This window comes from Vanessa cardui, chromosome 17 (assembly GCF_905220365.1).
Source record: "Vanessa cardui chromosome 17, ilVanCard2.1, whole genome shotgun sequence".
In the NCBI taxonomy this organism is placed as follows: domain Eukaryota; kingdom Metazoa; phylum Arthropoda; class Insecta; order Lepidoptera; family Nymphalidae; genus Vanessa; species Vanessa cardui.
In genome coordinates, this window is record NC_061139.1 from 6,445,723 (window position 1) to 6,472,276 (window position 26,554).

A 26,554-nucleotide genomic window follows, 5' to 3' on the forward strand; every position below is an offset into this window, starting at 1 on the left:
TAAAAAAAAATATTACTTGCAATTTTATGTTTTCGCAAAACATTTTACGGAGCTCGTTAAACACATTGAAAGTTAAAATAGCAGAACATACAAGGAAAATATGACCAAAGTTATTTGAAGTGAATGTTTAAGAATTCAACAGAAATGCTTGTGAAAACACTATTAAAATATGATAACTAAAATTTATATGTATAAATGAAGCTTGCTATTTGAAATAGTACAGAACCCAGGAAATCGTTGAAGCAAGTTTTAGACGTTGTCAGATGAGAGATATATTTATATATTTTGTTAAGAATAAACCGATATGGCGCAGTAGATTGAGAGTGGTAAATCAGTTAAAACAAGCTAACAGTGGTTTCAAGCTTCATGTTTAAATGGTTATTATAATTCGTTTTTTGAGTTTCATATCGAGAGGAAAACTGTCAGTCTAGAAAAATTTTAGAACCATCTAAATCCGCAGAGGATCGGTAGATCCATACTAACATAACGAAAAACTATTTCTTTGTTATTATGCAAGGGGACTCTGGAAGTAATGATCCAATTCTATTAATGTTATCACTGACATAAAGGTAAATAATAATTTTGAGCGCTATATGATAAATTATATCATTTTCTTTATTAATAAATTGAAGCCGTACGACACCGGTATAGGTCGCTAGTGTTAAATAAAGCACGAAATATTCGCCGTTAAAAGGAGATACGCCTTTGGGGCGCCTCCAGACAACTGTGAAATATTAAACATGAGAACTTTTAAGAAAAACATTACATTCTTAATCAACTTAATAGCTCGTTATGATTCTCTCACGCTTATAATATTGTAAGTATATTCCATCTCACAACTCACAGTTATTAATTTAGTAAGAGCTGATTATTTATTACGTAAATAGTAAATAAGGCGTCAATCATACTAACGAATGTTGATGAATGAAATGTGGGTTATAGCAGTGTTCATAAAGTCGATTGATTATAATAATAAAACATTATTTTTTTACCATTTTCGATATGATAAGAACGGTTTAATTTAAGAAATTATAAAATTAATTGTTTAAATATATCCATATATGAATTAAATAAGTTACTGTATAAATCTTGACCGCGTGGACTGGTGGCCAGAATGGTAGCAGCATTTCACTGTTGAATCGCAATCCCGATCCTCTGGGCTAAAAACGAGCCAGCCCACCTGTCACTAGTGGAGACAATAGGGTGATCTGTTATACTCTTGATGACGCTTGCACCTCTGCTCCAAGGGCCCCAAGTGTTTCGACAGCAAATGGAACAAAAAAAGGAATTTGACAAAATAAAAGTATTTTATTTTCAAATTTATTAAAAAATATTACAAGTACCTACTTATAATTACACAAACTCGACAAAATTATTTATTCAATATAGAAGCACAAACTCACACTTGCTTATTTATTTGTATAAAATTCAATTTAAATCTCTTCAGACCTTAGATTCGTCCTTAGAAAGTACGAAAGCAACTTAACTATTTAAGTATTTGAAGTAGCCTTAAGGCGATCGTTTCATTCCGAAAGTATGTACTATCTATAAATTCATTTGTTTTATCGTTTAAAATTCACAAAACTTCCTTAAACTTTTGATGATATATTATGGTACTCGCATAGTATACACAATACCTAACTGGCTAGTAAACTTTGCGAATGGCTCTGTACGTGCGTTCGATCAGCGACGCCAACCTTTTCCCTAAAGTCACTTTGTAATTTCCGAAATTTTCTGAACGTTCTGATGAATAGAAAGTAATGACAGATACATGTTTTCTTTATGTTATTCAGAAATATTTACTTACGCCTACAATATTTGTTGTGATAAATTCGTGTTAGAATATACTTAAGAGTGTATCAGATTTGAGTTGTAAACATGATCTGCTTATTTCATTATTGGTATTTTACTCTCCAATAGTACTGACTTATCCATATAGACATTTTTCTTGTAGGATTTAATAATGAATTAAAACGACCCCTCAGCGTGTTTGATTTTCCGGAAACGCAATTTCATTTTGTATAAGGCTTTGACTTGTTGCTTTTATAAAAGAGTGTTCTTAACATTTTTTGTTTTTATTTAATCATGCAAATCTCTGTCTTGTTTTTAATTGTGCAGAGATACATAATTTAAGAGAGTTCAATTGTCTTTTTCTCTTTCCTTTTTTCTTCTATTCCTTTGACAAGAAGACGAAGATATTGGTAGTATTACTATACTACAGAACTACATAAAAACTTAAAGCTGGATCTTATATATCGAAGTTGAATTTTGAATCTGTCTTATATTTATTTTTTCTAGTATGAGAAAAATACAAAAATAATGGGACATACCATTATTTCTTAATTTCTCACGTACTCACAACTACTTCAATATTCAGGTGACTTCTCAAATACAGAAAACTGAATTTCGTCATGAAATTTGTTACAGCTATTTCATTGGACTATCTAAGAGTCTCATTAAAACTACTTTTCTGACATAGAATATTGCGAATTCTATGAGAAATCATATTTCAAAAGTAATTTATGTGCACATTTTTGTATATGCATATGGTATCGTTTTCCTCACGTATTTAATATGTCTTTGCCTCATGAAACACCTGCTATATGTCACACAAATACACACACTTGGCGGTAGGGCTTTGTGCAAGCCCGTCTGGGTAGGTACCACCCACTCATCAGTTATTCTACCGCCAAATAATAGTACTCAGTATTGTTGTGTTCCGGTTTGAAGGGTGAGTGAGCCAGTGTAACTACAGGCACAAAGGACATAACATCTTAGTTCCCAAGGTTGGTGGCACATTAACGATGTAAGGAATAGTTAATATTTCTGACAGCGTCATTGTCTATGGGTGATGGTGACCACTTACCATCAGGCGGCCCATACGCTCGTCCGCCAACCTATACCATAAAAAACACACACAAACAAAAACGCGATCAGCGTGTGCTTAGGTTCCTCCTGTACCAATATTTTATCAATCTATTACGTTGTGAAAAAATATGTGTCAAAAACAGCAAAGATTTTCTGTATACGTGCCAGAATTTGGACATCCGATATATGTAAGCTTTTAATTTTTTTTTGCATTTTCTACGTGTCCGTTCGTAACCTAAAAATGCCGTTTACATTTATTTTTCTGATCCTTTCATAAAATTGTTTTCATTATATTCTTTAATGGGTTTCCTTTTTTATTTTCACATTTAATGTTAGGTTTATTAAATAAAAGGACCGAATCTAATTGAAATTTTTGCATTTACTTTTATCTAAAGGTTAACTTGTAATATAGTTATAATAAATTCGTCCCTTAGGAAATGAAACCATAACTGGCTTATGCATAGTAAATCGTTTGCTAGAAAATGTATGAAAGTATGTAAAACATATAATAATATAGCCTATATTATATAATATTGCATAAGGCAATGTACTTATTAATATACACGCTACGGTATTACTTCGTATATATACTTTCAAGTGCCTTAAAGCTTTTAAGGCCATAGAACCCATATCGTAATTCAAATTCTGGGTTTTTTCTTGATCCAGGATTTGTATTATATGATACTACTAAATATTTCTGGTAATAATAATTATTATCTGTAGCAATTCGAGGCCACGGGGAAAAACGCCGTTAGTACGACCTGATCTCTCTCCGATCATATAGAATTTCCGTCCTATAAAAAATGGTAGCAACAGAATAAATGTCTTTTACGCGGCAGCAGATCTAGCGAAAATCGTCACGTCAGGAAAAAGTGTTATTCCCCGGGCAGGCGATCTTCTTCTCTCTTTCTCTTTACTTCTGCCTCTTTCTATTATATACGGTTTCCAATAACATTATTATTTCTTGTCACATAATTATTCTTAAACGTTGTTAGTTTACTGTATATTATAAGGTTGACTTTAATAAATACGTAATATAAATATAGCCAAAGCGCAACCCTGTTCTAAATGGCTGTCCCACAACAGCTCTTGTTTAAGTATACATCTACATTTTTAATTATAATTCTTAACAACAACAAACAACAGCCTGTAAATTCCTTCCTTGAAATCAATTTATGAAAGGATCGGAAAAATAAATGTAAACGGAATTTTTAGGTTACGAACGGACACGTAGAAAATGCAAAAAAAAATTAAAAGCTTACATATTTATCGAATGTCCAAATTCTGGCACGTATACAGAAAAATCTTTGCTGTTTTTGACACATATTTTTTCACAACGTAATAGATTGATAAAATATTGGTACAGGAGGAAGCTAAGCACACGTTCGCGTTTTTGTTTGTGTGTGTGTGTGTGTTTGTGTGACATATGTATAGTTTAGTGTTTCATGGGGCAAAGACATATTAGATACGTGAGGAAAACGATATCATATATATATGTATACAAAAATGTGCACGTAAATCACTTTTGAAATATGATTTCTCGTAGAATATTGCGAGTCAGAAAAGTAGTTTTAATGAGACTCTTAGATAGTCCAATGAAATAGCTGTACCAAATTTCATTACGAAAATCGGTTTTCTGTATTTGAGAAGTCACCTGAATATTGAAGTAGGTGTGAGTACGTGAAAAATTAAGAAATAATGGTATGTCCCATTATTTTTGTATTTTTCTCATGCTAGAAAAATAAATATGAGACAGATTCAAAATTCAACTTCGATATATAAGATTCCAGCTTTAAGTTTCTATGTAATTCTATAGCATAGCATATAATACTAACAATATCTTCGTCTTCTTGTCAAAGAAATAGAAGAAAAAAGGAAAGAGAAAAAGACAATTAAACTCTCTTCAATTAAAAACAAGACAGAAATTTGCATGATTAAATAAAAACAAAAAATGTTAAGAACACTCTTTTTTAATAACAATAAGTCAAAGCCTTATACAAAATGAAATTGCGTTTCCGGAAAATCAAACACGCTGAGGGGTCGTTTTAATTCATTATTAAATCCTACAAGAAAAATGTATATATTAATAAGTCTACTATTGGAGAGTAAAATACCAATAATGAAATAAGCAGCTCATGTTTACAACTCAAATCTAATACACTCTTAAGTATATTCTAACACGAATTTATCACAACAAATATTGTAGGCGTAAGTAAATATTTCGGAATAACGTATAGAAAACATGTATCTGTCATTATTTTCTATTCATCAGAACGTTCAGAAAAAATCGGAAATTACAAAGTGACTTTAGGGAAAAGATTGGCGACGCTGATCGGACGCACGTACAGGGCCATTCGCAAAGTTTACTAGCCAGTTAGGTATTGTGTATACTATGCGAGTACCATAATATATCATCAAAAGTTTAAGGAAGTTTTGTGAATTTTAAACGATAAAACAAATGAATTTATAGATAGTACATACTTTCGGAATGAAACGATCGCCTTAAGGCTACTTCAAATACTTAAATAGTTAAGTTGCTTTCGTATTTTCTAAGGAGGAATCTAAGGTTTCTGTCCGATTTCTGTCCGAATCATCGGTGAATTTTATACAAATAAATAAATAAGTGTGAGTTTGTGCTTCTGTATTGAATAAATGCTGGGCTAAAGGCCTCCTCTACCTTTGCGAAGAAGGTTTGGAACATATTCCACCACGCTGTTCCAATGCGGGTTGGTGGAATACACATGTGGCAGAATTTCTATGAAATTTGTCACATGCAGGTTTCCTCACGATGTTTTCCTTCACCGCTGAGCACGAGATGAATTATAGAGACAAATTAAGCACACGAATCAGCGGTGCTTGCCTGGGTTTGAACCCGCAATAATCGGTTAAGATGCACACATTCTAACCACTGGGCCATCTCGACTCGACTTAAGTGTTACTAAAAATATTGTAAATATATATGTTATCAAGTTTTCCATGAATATATTTTTCAGTGCATTTATTTTTACTCTATTATTATACATGCCTATTAATAATATTTCGAATTAAATACACTCTTTACAATGGTTGCTTGTTCGAGATTGCTTATTAAAACCGCCTTTGTGCACTTCAACTTTAATTTTTGTTCTTTAAGAGTGTATGCAAAAATGTTCGTATTTTTTTAAATCTTTTTTCATTAAAAAAAAAACACAAAGAAACTGATAAAATTGTCTTAATGTGTTGTATTTACATTATGAATGCATTAGTATTAGATTTTTCATAAAAAGCAATCGCTTAAGGCAATTTATTAAGTATCTTAAAATAAAAGACAAATTGTCAATAACGTTACCTATTTATAATTCAAATAAATTTCCTCAAGAATTTGTTGTGACGACTTTTTAAGACCCTCCGTTCAATATTTTCTTCTTATCTTCGTCCAATATAAATTAAAATACTTCAGATACTTTTATGATTAAATTACTTTTCTTATTACAGAACAGACTTGATTTCATCTGTCAGAGGGCTTTCCGAAATGATGAATAAATAATACTTTGTTATTATTATTCCCTGAAATACTTTTTATAATTATTCTTTTTTTAAACTCGTTCGTTATTCAATTTTAACGTATTTTGCAAGTATGCGCGAAAGTTTATCTTTTGTAACAGGTAGGTACATAAATGTTTTAATCAGCGATAGTAACCAAGCTCGCTCTCAGTTCGTGCTCATCCGACCATACAAGCGCAAATACCTCGTACCATCGCCCTTCGCTAAGTTTCTGTTGTTATTTAAACGTTTTATTGTCTTCGAAATTTAAAAATAATGTTTATCTTAAATACAGTTTTTATATTATTGATAAACTAGTGTTATTAAACCTCTTTCGTTTCGTAGTGAACTATTTTATTGTTATTGTAAGATTTGTATGAAAACAAAACAATTGACTATTACTTTTTCTACCTTTTGTATAAAATAAATAATCGTCCCAAAAAGACACTACAAGTCGCCCTTACGCGTATTCGTTGAACTAAAATAAACGTCGAATTACATCTAGTAGGGTCGTAGCGAAATGTATCGAATGTTACTAAAAATAAAGAATGATTGATTATTGAATGAAGATGATAGAATTATTGTATTTTGTAATCGTGTAGAATATTGTTAGAGTGATTTTTGGCTTCAAATATCATTATTTTATCATGTTACAAATAACAATATTTCTCTGAAAAAAAAAAACTACAATATTAGGTATATTTGGAACAATAATTAAAATGAAAAATTAATAGTATATTTTAATTATTTCTTATCATTACGATCTATTGTTATTAACAAATTAATTTTAAAAAATTGTAACTAAAAAAAGTAATCTCTATTTATTTCTTTCCGTCTCTTTCAGACAACAATTAAAAATATCAAATAACTTAGTTAAAAGTTAATAGACTGCCATAATACATACCCAAATACCCATTTCGCTTCTAATATTTTTTTGAAGAATAACAGACGAATGTTCAAAATACTTTAAATATTATAATTGCAAATGTAAAACTTTCCTCAAACGGCATTTTTAGCAAATAATTATAACTGGTTTGATCTTAAACAGTTCTGCAGTGTAAGCACTACTCACCTCTTAGACTTAGCTACATAGCGGCCGTCAGACGATGTCGAATTACTTCAACATCGAGTGCTCCGTTTATAGATTTCACTCCTTCAATGAAGATCGTAAAAGCTAGATGGGCAAAAACAAATACCTCGTTAAAACTCGTCTATCATATCTAATATTATAAATATTTTTAATAAAACCATATCCATTATCATTCGCATGCACTTATCTTATTTGGTTTCCTGCTCGCATATTAGTATTCACTATTATTGAGGCAAGAGGTTATTAAAGCACTAAGAGCTAATGGCATTGTTTAATGTACTTAACTCCTCTTAGTCGTCTCTTACCATATAAATAGGTACCTATAGATAATCAACATCAAGAAGGCTCTTACAAGCATTATAGACGTTGTCCTGCCTTTTATAGGATATTTATTTATTTCATTTATTTATTTATAAGGACAACTTACAAAACATACACTATTTATAGGTTTTAAAATAAAGGTAATTACATTTTAGCTAAGTGTTGTTTCAATAAAACGTTATCACGGCATGGAAAAGGACAGTATTTTCTATTAACCTAACACAATTTTTTTTTCTATTTCTATTATACAAAAGGGGAAACAAAAAATACTACCAATAATAATACAAAAAAGAAAAATTATACTAAAAAAGAAAAATTACTTCAATAACATTTTACTTATTGTTATAATGATTTATGACACACAACATTCTTACATTTTTGGCGCGTGTACGAATAGTTTTTTTGGTATTCCGACATACAACTGCCATGCGACCATGCAAAAAATACGGATTTTCAAGATTTATGCTACAAGCAACTGCACTGCAATTTATTTATCGAATTTGCAAATGCTAGCAGACTATAAAATGTGCACTAAGAAACCATTTTTTTTAATTCTGACCGATGCATCTGTTATAAGATATTGTGTGTGTGCGCATTCTGTCCATTACATCAACTGACAAACAACTAACATTTACAGAAAAACAAATATTATTGTTTTCTTGAATTATCTAATGTTGCGAAAAATTTACTCATTACAGGGACAGTAGGTCCCTATAAAAGAAAAAATGAGTAAACAAAACAACCTAACAGTAACATATGTAATAATAAAATAGTAAAAAAATGGTCCAACCGTTTGTTTACTCATGATACTGTGACCAAAGGAAATGGACTTTTTTTTATATATATCCAGATATTAAATGTCAAACTGTTGCTTGTTTGATATATAGATCATATATCTTACATTCACATAACGTGATATATATTATCAAATACATAATTTCCGCTCTTTATCTTTAAACTTTTGTAATAAATCATATTTTAACATTAATTTAATATCTATAAAGGATTACTTACATTATTGTCACCATTACTTTATTTTTATCCGCTTTAGAAAAAACGCCAGTAAAAAATATCATGAACATAGTTATATGGAAGCTCATTTATATTTAATAAACAAGAAAGCACACGCACAGATCCAGAACTATTCCATGAGTTAAGTTTGACTTAAGTAACAATTTTGTTTTGTTGAGTTTTTCTTCTGAATCGTTAATATTTCAAACTGTATAAAAAAATGTTTTCAAATGATAAATATTAAAACAAGTTTACTTGGTGGTAGGGCCTTGTGCAAGCCCGCCTGGGTAGGTACCACTCATCAGATATTCTACCACTTAAAAACAGTACTTGGTATTGTTGTGTTTCGGTTTGAAGGGTGAGTGAGCCAGTGCACAAGGGACATCTTAATTCCCAATGTTGGTGGCGCATTGACAATGTAAGGAATAGTTAATATTTCTTTCAGCGTCATTATCTATGGGTGATGATGACTACTTACCATCAGGTGGCCCATATGCTCGTCGGCAAACCTATTCCATAGCAAAAAAAAGTTAAATCACAGAATACGCCAACAGCATTTTGTTTTTCCCGTGACTCGTTTATACGTCTAGAAAGTTCTATTCCCGCACAATTTCACGAGTGACCAGCAATACCGTATTACTCGCTATGAAAAATAATATTTGTACCATAATGAACGAGAAGTCAGTTTAAAGTACTTTTATCATAACTTAAAAGTAAATTCCCATAGATACATAAAGTTTATATTAAACTGTGTAAATATAAAGGTTTTTTCCAGAAATTGTGACGTAAATACTATTAACACTAGGAACAAGCATAATCTTCAATTGTCTGACAACACAGTGTTAGTACCTCTTTCGTAAAACAATGATATTTTAACAAGATTCCAGTAAAACGTTCGAAAATTTTATTGTAAAATTTAAAAGAATCGTTAAAGAGCATTTGTGTGCTAAATAAAGGATATAAGAAAACTAATGACTTTATAGTTAATTACATACGTTACAATTGTGAATATAAATACATATTTTTAATATTGAATTTATATTAAAACATTTTAGTTTAAGCGTTTATTGCCATAAACAAGTGTCGGAGTATGATTTTACATTTTTTCCTTCTAACGTAAACTTTGAAATAAACAACTTTCAAGAAAATAATACGACGTAATTATGATATGTTAGCTGTAATTTGTGGAAACTTTATAACAAACGTTGGAAGTAAATAACGCGTACAAACTCTTTCATACAAAATGGAAATTAGAATAAAACAAAATCCCGCTGAGTTCTCCGGTTCCCGTCGAGAGTTCATTTCAAGTCAGATATTTTTTCTTTTAGAAATGATAATAGCTGTAATGCTTTTGTTGTAGAATCATCAAGGACAAAAGTGTATTGATTTTGTACATAATCAAACGGTACCGGGCGGACGGCGAATACATCATATATTCATTCTGACTTATACTTTACAATGTTGTGACTAACGTTGGAAGGTCAGGTCAGGTATAGAATTCAATTCATCTAGGTAGTTTAGTATTGAGGCCGCATTTTAAATAAATAAAATAAAATAAATAAATATGAGACAACATCACATACATTACTCTGATCCCAATGTAAGTAGCTGAAGCACTTGTGTTATGGAAATCAGAAGTAACGACGGTACCACATACCCAGACCCGAGAAAACATAGAAAACTAATAGTAATCTACATTGACTCGGCCGGGAATCGAACCCGGGACCTCAGAGTGGCGTACCCATGAAAACCGGTGTACATACCACTCGACCATGGAGGTCGTCAAAATTTTGATTTTGATTTCATCCCATTATGTTTTGTGTGTTATGTGATGATTTTGTGAACAACCGATTACATAATATTATCATTACAAGTATAAATAAATAATAGCAGATCCAATGACTTAGCATTATTACAGTGATGCGCGAGCCTACGCTCTCTGAAATAATGAATTGTTTCCCAGTTATTGATGGCAGCGATAAATTTCCATTTCCACATGAAAATGAACTAGATGCATCAATCAAATGTAATTGAAAACATATAGTTGCATGTTAAATTAGCTTCAAATAATTATTATTATTAATTATTTATCACAATTTTTGGGGATAGTTTAATGAGGCTTTGAAATTATAGGTTTATCCAATTCATTATTCTTATTATGAAAAAAATTCAAAACAAAGATATATTTTACATGAAAAATATGTAATTAAAAAAGCAGAACTGGATAAGCACATTACTTATTACTGATTGTATGTTTCTTAATATTTGTTTAATTATTCGTAATAATAGCCAATCGGCTTGGCGTTGGATTATTTTATTTTCTAATATTAATACCGAAATATTTATTTAATAAAGGGCTAAAAATATATGAAAGAATTTGTATGGCATCGAGCAATTTCCGCCGATACCTGATATCCAGAATGCCTTTAATATCTGCATAGAGTCAACACTTCTCCCACTCACGTACCCCACGCCGCTTATTTTCAATATTTTCCGAATTATTGTAGTAAATTATGAATTTATATTCATAATAAGGTTTATTTTTAAAATCCTTAATACATCTGACCTTTATATTTAAAAGCATTGTTAATGTTGCAAAAATTCCTATAGCAAATTTATCATCATTATTTTAAGTTCCTTCATAAAACACGTTTTTCAAATATTTGCTAGGCAAGCGAACGGACAATTTTCTCTTGTCTTTACCTAAATTAACATTTTGTAAAACTATAATATTATACACGGAGCCAAAATAATCTGTGTCTATCTAAAAACATTAACTGTTATGAAATAAATCAAACAATCAAATCAAACCTTACTTTTATTAATAAGATTTTTGGGATAAACTCAAAAATAAATACAAATATATTTCGTTATTAAACGTTTAAAAAATAAAAATATCTGAAACATTATCGCGATTAATACTGGCAACTTGCCGGTTATATGAATATTGAAAACAAAGTATGGATCGTAAATTTAACTATGAAGTTTATATGTTTGACTTTACACCGAAAACATTTTAAACTATATTTAACGTTGACCTAAATAAATTTATCACAATATCGAATTTAATTAAAATCCAATAACAATTAACATAATATGATTTACGGAACTATATTTTATATTTGCCATATTGTTGGTTTTCGTATTATGTTGTTTTTTTTGTAATATGAAAGCAACATTGGTATGAAAAGGCGTAATACAAAACTTAATTAGCCTTCATTTTTATGTTTGAATTGTGTAAACCTAATTTTTCATGAAATTACAAAGTGAAATCTGATGTACGAACGTTTTAAAGTTTTGATTTCGTTTTATTTTTGACAGCGCTACAATTTGTTATTTTCTCGAAATTAGTCAGCCCTTCTCACCCACTCGTTTTACGTAAGTACGAATATGTGCCATTTCGTTGCCGTAGGATTTGGAACGATGAATATCACGCTCTTGGATAAGTTTAATATCGCAAATGCAATATGACGCTTCATTTACCTCGATTCCAAATATTCGTGGTATTGAGTTAAATTTCAATCGATCAAACGTTTAAGTCGCGACGAAATATATATTTCAAAGGATTATTGATTATAAAAACTCAAATATTGTTTGCTTTTAAAAGCATAAATATAACATTTATAAATTATATAGGAACTATAACAAAAAATTATATTACAGCTGAGTATTTAAATAACAAGTCTAACGCTGATTTATTTATTGTTCTAAATTCAAATTCAATAATAATTTGGATTGGGTCAAACTTGAAAAATATTTAAGTATTTCATGTACTAACATGTACTTAAATGTTTATAATCATTACGAGAAGTGCATGAGATTTTCCATATGTATTGCTTTCCATCTGTATTGCGAATTCCACCGAATTTATTCCAAATATCCTCTGTTCAGTTCAGATACAAACTACAAAAACACATATTTAATGCAAACTTTGTTTTTCTGTTGGGTGATGTATTTTTATAAATAATTTATCATCTATCTTTTTGTTATAAACAGATCCTTTCAACAACGATTTTCAAAAACTTCCACACAATTACATCCTCTCAAGGGGTCTATTTACAAAAATACGAGTCGACAAGACTATCAAATATTCATAAATAAAATCTTAAACGCCGAGTTTCATAATTATAAATATCAAAAATTACGAACTTGCCTATCAACTTTCATCCTAAGTTTCACAAAACTTGGATGATGAATTTTCAAGAATTACTTTTAACTCATAGACATAAATCATCATATACTAAAATGTATTTCACTTGGTAATAACTTATTTACTTATATAAAATAAACAAACTGAATATACGGTTTGGTATCATCAAGAATAATTCAATATTTTTTTGTTTAAATTCAAATTAATGCAAAAAATCGTCGATTGCCAATAACACCTCACCCAAAGTAAATCAGAAAGTCACGTTCGGGGGACTTTTTATGTAGTCGTGACTTAAATTCGTGACATCACCGACATTTGCTTTTATGACCTACTTTTTTTTGTCATTGTGAAGTTTTAGAATTAAGTCGAATTTCACCAAGAAGGTTTATACTGTACGGCGAGGCGTCCGATAAAATTTAAATCTTAATTCAACACGTTTTTCATCCTTCTTAACTTTAAATCCTTTTAAAAGTTGGTCTTTCGTTTTGCTTAATTAATACAGACAATAACTCTAGTTTTAAAAGAAATTTTACACCCTGTTAGTATTCCTTTGTTTATTAATGACATTCTCTTTGAGGTGGTATAATAGTTAATAATTGGCATTTTGCTATAAAATCATTTGTCAAAATCTCATAAAAAATTAAAAAATAATCATTTTCAGCCATCTTGTCTTACTTATCTTTTAAGAAAGGATAGATTAACAGTAAAAAGCCACGAGCCTTAATAACATTATCCTTTTCTATAGGATCACTTATCTCTTCCCGATAAAACCTTTTTCCTTTATTTGAAAAACAGAATAGTTTACAGTATACGCTTGAAAGGCTCTCGAAAGACTACTAATTCTATTGGAAAACACAAACATTTATTAAACTATATTAAATAAATAGTAGTGTAAGTCGTATACAGTATTTTAATTGTAAAGAAAATATAACGAGTCTCTCTATCTTTCTAAAAGATAACTTCGAAGACATGATCGTGTAAGCGGCTTAAGTAACCACTGAATATACCATGGAATTCAATGTACTGAAGTTATATCTTTCTCGTATAACAACAAATATACGCGAAATATTCTTCCTATACTCGTTCCAACAAATGCGTTAAAATAATTAACAGAAAATAATGATAATCTTGATTAATATAATAATGCTATGTATATAATTGGGCGATCTTTTTATTTAGTTGTTTGAGTGTCTCGTTCGTCCCCTGGTTAGATATAGCCCGAATCTGGGGTTATATCTAACCAAATTGGACTAATTCAAAGAAACTGTTTTTTTGTCAAAAAAATCTCAGATACAGCCCGAAATCTCGAAGTTGGAACTGTGTGCCTAAGAACCTTGTGTGCCTTGGACCTTCACCTGAAATCGATTCAGTAGCATCGAAATTTCGTCTCAATGGATTATGTGAGAGAAAGGAGAGTGCGCCTGGATTTGTACATGTGCACTATAATTTCTTGGGCTTAGGCTATTAATATCATATCATAGTAAATATCGAGTAGAAATACATAATTATCTCATATATATCCTGGATCTCGCTATAATAATAAATATAATAATAACAGCCTGTAAATTCCCTCTGCTGGGCTAAAGGCCTCCTCTCCCTTTGAGGAGAAGGTTTGGAACATATTCCACCACGCTGTTCCAATGCGGGTTGGTGGAATTCACATGTGGCAGAATCTCTATGAAATTTGTCACATGCAGGTTTCCTCACGATGTTTTCCTTCACCGCTGAGGACGAGATGAATTATAAAGACAAATTAAGCAAATGAATCAGCGGTGCTTGCCTGGATTTGAACCCGCAATCATCGGTTAAGATGCACGGGTTCTAACCACTGGGCCATCTCGTCTCTTAATATCTCGCTATATTTATTAACAATTTATATATTATATTAAGCTTTTCATAATTTTAATGTTGAAAAGTGTGAACAAAAGGCGTGCATCGCACATAAGTGGAAAACACGGCTGCCAACCTAGTTCCGATTCATCTTCTTGAGTACTTTAGCTGCTTCTAAAGGGTCACTCATACAAACCATTCACAGCTGAGTGCTTCTCCAACTTGTAGGATGTTAATATAAATACAGAGAAAAAATATCAATGTTGGTTTAACGAAATCGGATAAATATTTATGATATCAACGAGTGAATATTATGCGACAACTATTTCAATCGTTTTTAAAATCTTTATAAATACTAGTTTTTGTCCGCGGATTAGATGCAGGATGTATTAGGTTTTAGGTATTAAAAAGTGACTAAAGTATTAAAAACTAACTAGTAAATGTTTTTCTTTGAGGATCGAGATGACTTCAAGCCTTATTACCTTAAATTCGATTTGGTGGTTTAGCTGTGAATCCGAAACAGCCTAAGATATTTTCGCATTTATAATATTAGTATATAACACCTAATTCCAATGAAGAAAAAAAAAAGACAAACAAACAAAGATTTATGTATTGCATACGATTTGCTAATTATTCAGCTATATTGTGCATTGCCAATAGTTTATTATTAATGTATCTTTATTTATAGTATAAAACTATTACAGTTAACTATTTGTTTCCACTTTAATGTTACCTCAAAAATTTCCGTAACAGTTTCGTCGACATTCAAAACGCCATTTGTTCCCTAGTGGATTATAGATTGACCATGCACTCGACCAATGGTATCGCGCCAATTTGCTGTCAAATGTTGTTTGAATTGTGTCCTCTCATGATTGGAATAGAGCATGGATAATATGTTGTGTCATTTTAGGCATATCTAAATTTTAGGATTGCAATAGAGCTTGACTACACAATTTTTCAAAAAATCGAACACCTTGCCTTCAATGTTTTCCTCATTAATGGTAGGAATCATTTGTGGTAATCATCATTAATGGTAAAATCAAATCAAATCAAAATAAACTTTATTCAAGTAGGCTATTACAAGCACTTTAACAAATTTAACGATTAAATGAAGCTACCACCGGTTCGGAAAGTAGATTCTACTGATAAGAACCGGCAAGAAAATCAGTAGTTACTCTCTTTCAACATTTGAAAAATACAAAGTCATGTTAGTTTATACAATTATTTAAATTAATATATCCTGCCTGGATGTCAACAGGTATTAATTCCACGCTCTTTTACAATCTACAAAATCTTGTATCGAATATTATGCCTTTTTTACGAATCTATTTTTTATAAACGATTTGAATTTACGAAACGGCAACGTTAAAAATATCTGAATACCAGAGGTATCGTCACAAATAGTGATAATGATGATGAATTTATTAACATACGAATTAATAACATTAAGTACTTAAATAAATACAAATATGAATTAAAAATAGTTACTGTATAAATCATAACCGCGTGGAATTATGGCCAGAATGTTAGCAGCATATGACGACGAATGACGATGTTTTTAAATAAATTTAACTAAGACAAAACACAATCGTATTATAAGTTATTTTATTTTTTATTAAAATTGATTAAAATGTACCTGTCATAGTTATTAAACTAACCACTAATTAAATTATTTATTCAAGGCTTCAGAGGTTCATTAGGCGAAGTATGTATATTTGTATTAAAGGTAAAACGTTGGCCCTGGATAAACATTTAATTTGTTTTGTTGGTTGCCTCCCACGTCCTCTTGTAAATATTTCATAATAAATCGCTGCTAAAAATATATATTTATCACATAAAACGCTACACTAAAATATGTATTTTGATTTAGTGCACTAAAGCTTCGGGCTTAAATCGACAGTAAAAATAGATTTGCAATATCAGAAACACGAGATTTATTTATGTACACGTTATTTTAAAACATGAAAGTTTCTTACTTCATAATGTGAGCTAAATGTTATAGATGCAGTTTATATTTTATTTATCCCGTATTCTCACTGTTTATCTACATCTACACTTATATTGTAAAGAGGTAAAATTAGTTTGATCGAATATAGGGCTTATCTCGAAAAGTAATGAATGAATTTTGAAAAAAATAATTATCAGCATTATATTCTACATGATTCCTGATATAAATTATAATGATGATGAGTTCATAAATTGCACTCGTTCAAAGCTGGGGCGGATCGCTATGAATTTCCTACTTGTGGATTAAGGTCTTCTCTGCCTTTTGAGAGGAAGCTTAGGAGTCTACTACCCTCTGCTCCAATGCGGCTTGGTGGCCCAATGTCATTGAAATTAGACACATTTTTCCTTAACATGTTTCCTTCCTTTTTTTACCGCCGAGCACGTGATGAATTATATTCAAAAAATATCGATTACAAATTTTAACAGTGACTCTGCAACTTTTAATTTCTCCTAATCATCGTGATTCATTCACAATAAAATAAATAATGTGGAGACCAACGTTACGCGTTAAAAAAGGTTTTAATAGATCAGCATGACAATATTGTAATCCTTCCAAGTCCACGACTTTACTTCTCACGAGAAATAATGGCTTATTTACGTAGCGATTTTAAGCAATACAGCATTCGACCTTATGCCATTAAGTGCCTTAAATACACTATGCATTTAATATAAACCAATATAATCCTTTATAGCATGAAATTTAAAATAATATTTTGGAAGATATTACAGATTTAAACCCGTGCGAAGTAGCGGTGGGTCGCTAGCGTTTAATAAAGTCTAACTAGAAAAGTATCTGCAGGATAGGAAGCGTTAGTCTAGGATTAAGGCGTTAACATCCTGTTACTTTACTTAATATATTTATACAGTAATATAGAAATAAACGAGTAAACAAAAACTCCAATTAAAACGTATTTTATTTATGCTAATGATGAGATGAAATTAAGACAAGTGTTATTTGCTTATGTTTGAATATAACAATTCTAGTTCAGTTATACTTTATACAAATCCTTCCAATTTACTCTAAATATATTTTAAGCTACGAATTCTAAAACGGCTGAAACTAATGGAAGTTCCAGAGTAAACCTACACTGGACCGAGCGAAACGTGACGAAAATGTTAAGCTTAGGGTTCAAACGCTTCAAATTAAATTAAAAATGACCTAAATATATACAACCCTAATAAACTTCAAGTTGAAATGAACAACCATTTAAAATAAATACAATGTTTAATTCATTCGTTTTTCGAAATGCACTAAGTCATTTAAGACATCTTTATTAAAAAAAATTTGGTATGTTACCAAGGGAATGAAAATCGAGATATTGTATACTAAGCTTTATATATAATCTGTCCGGATTGAGGGTAATAATCTCTTATGGAAAGTACTCTGACAATCTAAATTTAAATAATTGAAGTTATGAACGCAATCTCGAAGGAATTAGAGGTAGAATTTACTGGAATCGGTATTAAGGGGACTTTCACACTTATAAATACAAAACTACTGTATATATTTTCATAATAGTTTAAATAAAACTAATTACCCAATTTGTGTGTGTGTATGAGTGTTTCGTTACATTATTAATACCTATGTGTGTTTTGAATAAAATTGATGTCCTTCATTCATTGCTTAATTTGAATTCCGAGAGATAGGTATATACTCAATTAACTAATGTAAACTACAATTAATTTAATCCGACAAGTATAAATGTCGCTATACATTAGTGTTGGAAATAAACATCGTTAAGTTAAATAATGAGCAATACTGTTGAGTGTTTTAAGCACTCTATCTGTGTACTATTCGTCTCCTCCGGAAATCTCGTTATTTGATTGTCCAGCATTTGAATGCCTTAATGCTCTTATCCATATACTTATTTTTTTCTTGCTGGAAAAACGCATTACGCGCTTCCCCCACGTAATAAAAGTGGGGGGGGGTGGCCCAAGTACGCCGGGTTTACTCACTAAAAAACTAGCGGTACCCTCTCCGTCTTTCGATGGACCACGGGATCGCTTACGCATGCTACCGTGACGCCCCTAATCCATATACCTAGTTAGCAAAAAAACATTTCTAGAAAATCTGATTCCCATAAAATTGGTACAAGGAACAAACACAATCTTGTTACTCCTGTTACTCGACTGCATAGAGCCAGTAACCCTTTTGTGGGGCAATGTATACGCTTCTACAACAGGATCCCAGAGAGCGTTCAAAATGCTTCTGTTGCCAAATTTAAAAGAATTAGCTATTAAGGAACGCTTGTGTGCGAAAAGTTACTATACATTTAGCGAGTGTATGTTTGATAGCACACTTTGGGAATGAAACGATCGCCTCCTAGCTATTTCTATTCATATACAATTATGTATCTTATTAATTTGACGAAAAAAAAGACCCGCTGAGTTTCTTTCGCCGGTTCTTCTCTGGTCAGGATGTTCCTTTTTTCGAACCGGTGGTAATGTTTAATTTGACCATCAATAAGTAAGTGTAACGCTTCTATATTGAATAAAGGAATTTGAGTTTGATTAGACGTGAGTTAAAGTAACATTATAAGAAAAAATGAGCATCGCGACTACACGACCGTTGTATCAACCAAATGTTATGGACTTTTATTATAAAAAGGGCTTAAGAGTTACTGCGAAGAATCACAGACAAATCGTCTGCAGTTTTTCACGCTGAATAGTCTAAGAAGCCTTAGAGGAGTAGAGTTACCTTTTCAAGCACTCTAACGCATACTTAAGCATTATATCAAATATTATTTTAGATATCATTGAATGTTATGATATATACGACGCTTAAGTATTTATCAATTGTGTAATTGAATTTAGGGAGCGTCTATTGTCCCTAATCTTTGTTTCGTGTCGAGAAGATAATTAAGAGCTTAAAAACATTAATTCCATTCATTAATAATTAACATAAATTCACTCTCCGGTAAAATCATCCTCCATCAATAAGTCAAAAAGTTTTTGATTGATTTTCATTTATTTTGGAAAGGTAATGAGCAAATGGGTTCTTCTCTCATAGATCCATAATAAATCCCATCTAAGATAACATGTCCCTTGTACCTATGCATTAGTTCTCATGCTTACAGTAGACTAACTTGTGATTGATACCCACCTAGAAAGATCTACGCAAAGCCTTACAAAATTTTGTATCTTTAAATAAATGTTAATAATATTATATGAAAACCACAACGTTGTATTTTCATTAACATCAAACGTAACATAATTAAGGATAAAACCGAGACACGTTTCAGCTATATCATTAAAGTATGTTCTATTTAATTAATATTCATTGATTAATTATTTATTTTTAACAGGCAACCCACGTAACAAATGTGCCCTTCAACCCGGCCACAGTCTCATGGACTGGATCCGACTCGGTAACTCAGGAAAAGACCTCACAGGAGTAGGGGGTCGTATCCGACCAGTCACTCCCGCCGAACTCGCTACACACAACACAGAAAGTAAATATTTTACTATAAATATCTATGAAAAATTATTTTTTGTCTTTTTGCGGATTTACCCATTTCATTCATAATGTTTTATCTATTTTATTAATAAGCATTTAATAAATAAATAATATTCGAGACGAGATATAGACGATATATAAAATATGTTATATGATGTCATACCGAACATAACATAATACGATAATTAACGCAAAAAAAATGTTTTTTGTATAGTATGTGTGTTTCTTATTATATTACTTTATTTTCAGAAGACGCATGGTTAGCGATACGAGGACGCGTTTATAATATTACTTATTATCTACCTTACCATCCTGGAGGTACTATTATAGATTATGCAAAAATATTTTGTTAAATAATTGTGAAGTAGTAATTAAATCTCTAATTAATGAAATTATCTTTAGGATCAGACGAACTCATGAGAGGAGCTGGTATTGACGCAACGGAACTTTTCGATAAAGTACATCCCTGGGTAAATTACGACTCACTTCTAGCAAAGTGCTTGGTAGGACCTCTTCGTTTCGATCGACCGGACGCTGACGAACTCTTTGATATTTCGAATCCATCGCCGAAATCCGACCGGCTCAGAGAACCGTCTAAAGCTCAGGAATTAGTGAGGAAATCGATGGAAAACTTAGCAAACTGCATAACACCGGTTAGGAAAAAAATAACCGCTAAAAGTGAGGAGAACGTCAAAGGAAGTCCTCCCAGCAAAATAATGCAGAGTTTAATTCAGTCGAGCGATTTGCCTGTGTCTATAAGCCGAAGGGCGGCGTCGAGCCCGCTCAAATCTGCGGACCAGTCAAAAGACTCGCCGCCTTCATTGCGCTTTGATTGGATCCAAACGTCGACAAAGCTAACTATCTCGGTGTACACGGGACTTTTAAGTAATCCCGGCGGTTGTGCGAGGATTTCGGAAGGTGCTTTGTTCGTAGACGTCGCGACTAATGGATGGCTGAGAACGTTAAAGTTAGTGCCCGAAGAAGCCATAAAGGAACCTTTGCAGATAAGAGTGTTTTCTGAAAGCGGTAAAATAGAGGTGAATGTAAACATTATACGTTACATATTATATACTACATTACCAAGTTATATTATGTTTATTTATTTAATTTTTGATAAAGCAATTGTTTATGATTTATATTCTATTATATGATTTATATTTAGATCGAAATAATAAAGATGTTTTAAATCATAATTTTAAATTGTAGAAATGCTTTCAGGTTACAGTGTTAAAGATTACACACAAAGTCTGGAAGAACATAGGCGAGACGATTATCAGTTCAGCGACTCATATATCCGCGCCTCGTACACTTGAGTGTAGAGTGTTGCACGTAGAATGCATCTCGCACGACACGACATTACTAGCTCTGGCACCTAAATCCGGGCCAGTCGTAGTGCCACTGGGTCACCATGTGCGAGTACACCATAAAATTAACGGTAAGAAACTTTATTTTTAATCCAACTGAAATAAATAGCCCACGTAATAAATTAATCCTAGTAGTATGTTGATAAAGTGTATTTTTATATGATTATTAATTAGTGGTAATGAAAAATTAAATAATAATTACGCTGATAGAATGAAATATTTATTTCTGAAATAGCAAGAGTAAATTTTCGTGTATACCGAGAACACGTAAACTTTGTATTAAATGTTTGCCCGTCGCTTGATAGATTGCATCGATCTCATCAATCAAATAATTCTCCCCAGTCGTTACACCAATGATATTCTAATAAACAGATATGTTATATCCATACTAAACAACAGAAAAAAGTGTGCCGCGCCGGGGACTGTTTATTTTACATTTCGTTACAAGTAAAAAGGATAGCTTGATAAAAACAATAAGTAAAAAGGATAACTAGATGTTTTAATTACGCAACCGTATTACTAAGTAATTATGATGTATTATAACGTATTACTACATAAAACGACTAAGGCAAACGTCCCAATTGGGACGTTTTCTAGTCTTCACTTTTTGCGCGTTAATAACATATCTGTTTACTAGAAACATCATTGCCTTACACGTACTCTTTAGCATTTGATGAGTATATACTAAAAAAAATCCCTATTTTTTTTTATATAAATGCGTTTATTTATTCTTAATACGAAGTAAATAATTGTCAGGTATAACTCATTATATTCTCATTATTACTATATAGATAAGGAGTGTATCCGTTCGTACACGCCGGTGGGTGACAGTTGGGACCAGTTTGGGAATGAATACAGCGCTATGAAGTTGGCCGTCAAATGTTATAAAACGGGAGTTCTCTCTCCTCATCTAACAACCCTGAAAATTGGAGATTCGGTTACCCTCTCGGGACCTTATGGGAATTTTCATTTACAAAAGGTATGAATATGAAAAGTATTTCGTTAAGTTATTAAAAATATATATCTTTATTAGAAATAGATTCGAACACGTAACGGAATGGCGACATTAAATTGATGATCAATCTTTTATGTATATTATGTTATGTCGTATCATTTTATGAAAAATCGAATAACAATGTACGGGCGACGATATTGCCGCAGGGAAATGTCTCGAAAACGTCCTATATCATTGTCGCGTATTTTGTGGAACAAGGGGTAAATAATGACAATTTTTACTTAAAAAGTTAAAAATGTTATGAAATTACTATGAAGATCTTCATTTGTTTCGTACAAAGATTCCTAAATTGGTATTTTCCGATGAATCCTTAGGCTTCATTTTTCCGAATTAAATTCTGAAAAGGAAAAGGATAATTAACGACCAAAGTCAACGACCTATCCAACAGAGCTTGAAAAAAACGGTCTCGGAAGCATGCTCCATTCTAATCTTCCTGATGTTTAATGTCCAGTAAATTCTCTTTGGGGATCTTGAAATAGGAATATTTTTTTTTTAAAAAAAAAGTGGAGCATTGGCTTTATATAAAATAATTAATTTTAAAAATATTGAGAATACTATTAATAAGGAACATCGAAAATTTCCTTATTTCTATACGTATTTACATCACCCGTTATTGTATTTGCTAAAATAGATTGAAAAATAAAATGATCGTATTTAATGAATAAAATGTAAGCTAATTCCGTCACAGACAATAAGAAATCGATAAATATTGTAAACAGTTGCTTATATACAATACTTTTTACGAGTTAAACAAATACATATGATATTAAATATTCAGTACAATTCAACTTATATGACTTTTAAATTAATAACAAAAATGTAGGTATGTTTGATACAAAAATAAAATACAAATTGTGGATGGTTAACTAGCAGTTAGTACCTTTGAGCTTTCAATTTATACACGAGGCAACGTCTCGCCGCAGAGCTGTTAACGTCAAAGCAATTGTATATCTTCCTAACTACTTCAGGAGAAGAGTACCTACTGAGGGTTGTTTAAAATACGCAGCACATTTAAGCAGCAAGAGTTAAATGTTTTAGGTAATTTTGTATAAAGATTTATAAATATACACGCGAGAGATAAGTGGACTGTATATTTTAGTTGATTAAGAGGGGGAGTTTTTACCTCAAATTCTGGGCTATTGATTTTAAGGACACTTTCTTCTTCTTGGGAGCGAAGAACACCGGGGATGGGTGATGTTATTATAGGAGAAGAATAATAGTCCGTTACACTAATTAATTTCGAAGCGCGGCGCACTCACATTGCACACGTTACCGAGGCCCACACGAGAAGGAAAGTACGTCATACATCAAAATAATGCCATGGATAAGTTATTGACGTTTCAATACACACATAGAACCTAAATACGCTACAAATATAATATTTACTTGGTCGTTTGGCTTTGTTCAAGCCTCATCATATATTTCATTGCCAAATAGTAATAGTATAGTAGAAATAGTTAGTATTGTTGTATTGTATTCCCTGTATAAGTGATAAGATAAGTGCTTCAGTATACAGTCACAAAGAAAACAATACAAATGGTTGATGGTGCATCAGCGATATAAGAATAGTTAAAATTATCGTCATGGGCGGTAGTGACCACTATTACGAGTTGGTATATTTATCATTCCGCTTTTTTTGACATAAATATGTATACATATATAAACAAAAGCAATTAATTTCCAAGTTTGAATCAATTTTGAACAATCGGTAACAATATTTTATGAAATGTTTCAAAGAATGTTTGAAATACGTTTGAAAAGTAATTGAACTGGCCCGCCAACAAGATTGGTTCTGGCTGAGTCTAGTAAAGCCGCATGTATCCTAAAAGCCGACTGAGGATTTTATTGTCAACATCCATCAATCGGATGCGTAAACGCCTCAGCCGCTTAGCTTTATTATACTTTATTCTGTCGCGGTCAGGGATAACAGCCAGTGATGTGTTAAACGATTGATAACGATGTTGTTGTTTGTTCTAGCTAAAGCGAGTGAAAATCTTATATTTAATAGCGGCAGGTACGGGCATCACGCCAATGCTGGGGCTATTGAGATTTATGCTAGCGAGATCAAATCCGAAATGGTGAGTAAATATTAGGTTTTTCCAGTCGCATTATTTGTTTACTCCTTAATCAGAATCTACTTTTATATTTAAGCAGAATAAATTCGTAAGACTATTTGGATAATATTCTATTTATAAATTGCTTATCGAAGAAAAATCGAATTTAGAAATGAGTTCGACATTACATGTATACAAAAGCTTAATCTGTGGCAATGTAAATGAGCGGCTTATGTATCGCGTGTAGCGATATATTTTCGGGAAAATGTCGGAGTTTAGGTTTCTCGAATCTGTCTATTTAATTGGCAATAAATATTAATTATATAATTATGTTAATTTGTTAATTGGATTTATATAGCTTGCAATAAAGTATAAATAAATATATCCATTATTTTTTATATATTATTATTGTTGATATTAATAATACAAAACAAAACAACCAAAAGTGGTTAATTTCCATGACTAGCCATCTGTGGAAAAGCTATTTGACGGCACCAGTATGTGCACTTCCTAACATTGGGATGCTACTAATAATTTTGCAAGGAATTTACTATCTCTTTTAAGATTATGACAGCTTCTTCAGAGAAAGCAGACTTGACTTACGACACGACAAATGCTTACGCCAAAAGGTCGCATGCATGATACAATCTGCTAACAAAAATGAGACAGAAACAATAATCTTTATGTTTATATGACTTTTACTATAAATTATTGTACATTTAGTGGTGCTTGCCTGGTTTTAAACCCGCAATCATCGGTTAAGATGCACGCGCTCTAACCACTGGGCCATGTCAGCTCATATGTGTTTGTAATTCATCTCGAGCTCGGCGGTGAAGGAAAACATCGTGAGGAAACCTGCATATGTCTAATTTCATCGAAATTCTGCCACATATGCATTCCACCAACCCGCATTGGAACAGCGTGGTGGAATATAAACCCTCTTCTTAATAGAAGAGGAGGCCTTATCCCTTATTATAATAGTGGGAAATTTACAGGCTGTTACTTATTGTACATTATTTATATGTCTCATAAGACTTGACTTCCTTAGGTTTGTAAATTTACAATGTTAGTTTTGCCATTACTTATTGTGCGCATTAAGTAAGCTTATTGATATTGTCATCTCGTCTCCACTCTCACTGATCAAAGACGTGATCTCATAATGAAATAGTCGGTATAGTAAAAATATATACAACTAATAAGTAGGGGTCGGCACGTCCCGTAATTTAGAACAGGAAAATACTTATATCATAATCGAAAATTCGGACATGCCGCCATGTTTTCAAACCTGCTATAGAAGTTTCTGTAAGATATATATATGCATATAATCATTTGTTTTAGTGAACGGGTAAATTTACTATTCTTCAACAAAACGGAAGAAGATATTCTGTTTAAGAATAAGTTCGAGGACATAGCGAGGCAAGATGAGAGGTAAAAAACAACATAACGCTTTTAAATAAAACACATTTCATTAAGTGAATAATTAATTCAGAAAGACAAAGACTACTTGATGATAGGGCTTTGTGCAAGCCCGTCTGGGTAGGTACCACCCACTCATCAGTTATTCTACCGCCAAATAACAGTACTCAGTATTGTTGTGTTCCGGTTTGAAGGGTGAGTGAGCCAGTGTAACTACAGGCACAAAGAGCATAAAATCATAGTTCCCAAGGTTGGTGGCGCATTGACGATGTAAGGAATAGTTAATATTTCTTACAGCGTCATTGTCTATGGGTGATGGTGACCACTTACAATCAGGTGGCCCATATGCTCGTCCGCCAACTTATACCATAAAAAATAAAATAAAAAAAAGACATTTTTGTTCATTTATAATTCATGTGACATGTATAATTAATTGTTTCTTTATTTAA

General features: G+C 31.7%; 1 protein-coding gene across 4 annotated transcripts in view; it reads left to right on the top strand.

Moving 5' to 3' along the window:
* LOC124536815 (cytochrome b5 reductase 4) overlaps positions 1-26,554 on the top strand; it is a 60,239-nt gene that overhangs the window by 32,579 nt on the left and 1,106 nt on the right. For all 4 annotated transcript variants that reach the window (XM_047113430.1, XM_047113429.1, XM_047113432.1 and 1 more), the window contains 7 exons: positions 20,105-20,251; positions 20,506-20,574; positions 20,659-21,293; positions 21,475-21,691; positions 22,412-22,599; positions 24,613-24,713; positions 26,028-26,117. In XM_047113430.1, coding sequence (XP_046969386.1) covers positions 20,105-20,251; positions 20,506-20,574; positions 20,659-21,293; positions 21,475-21,691; positions 22,412-22,599; positions 24,613-24,713; positions 26,028-26,117 — 1,447 coding nt within the window. The remainder of the gene's footprint in view (positions 1-20,104; positions 20,252-20,505; positions 20,575-20,658; positions 21,294-21,474; positions 21,692-22,411; positions 22,600-24,612; positions 24,714-26,027; positions 26,118-26,554) is intronic.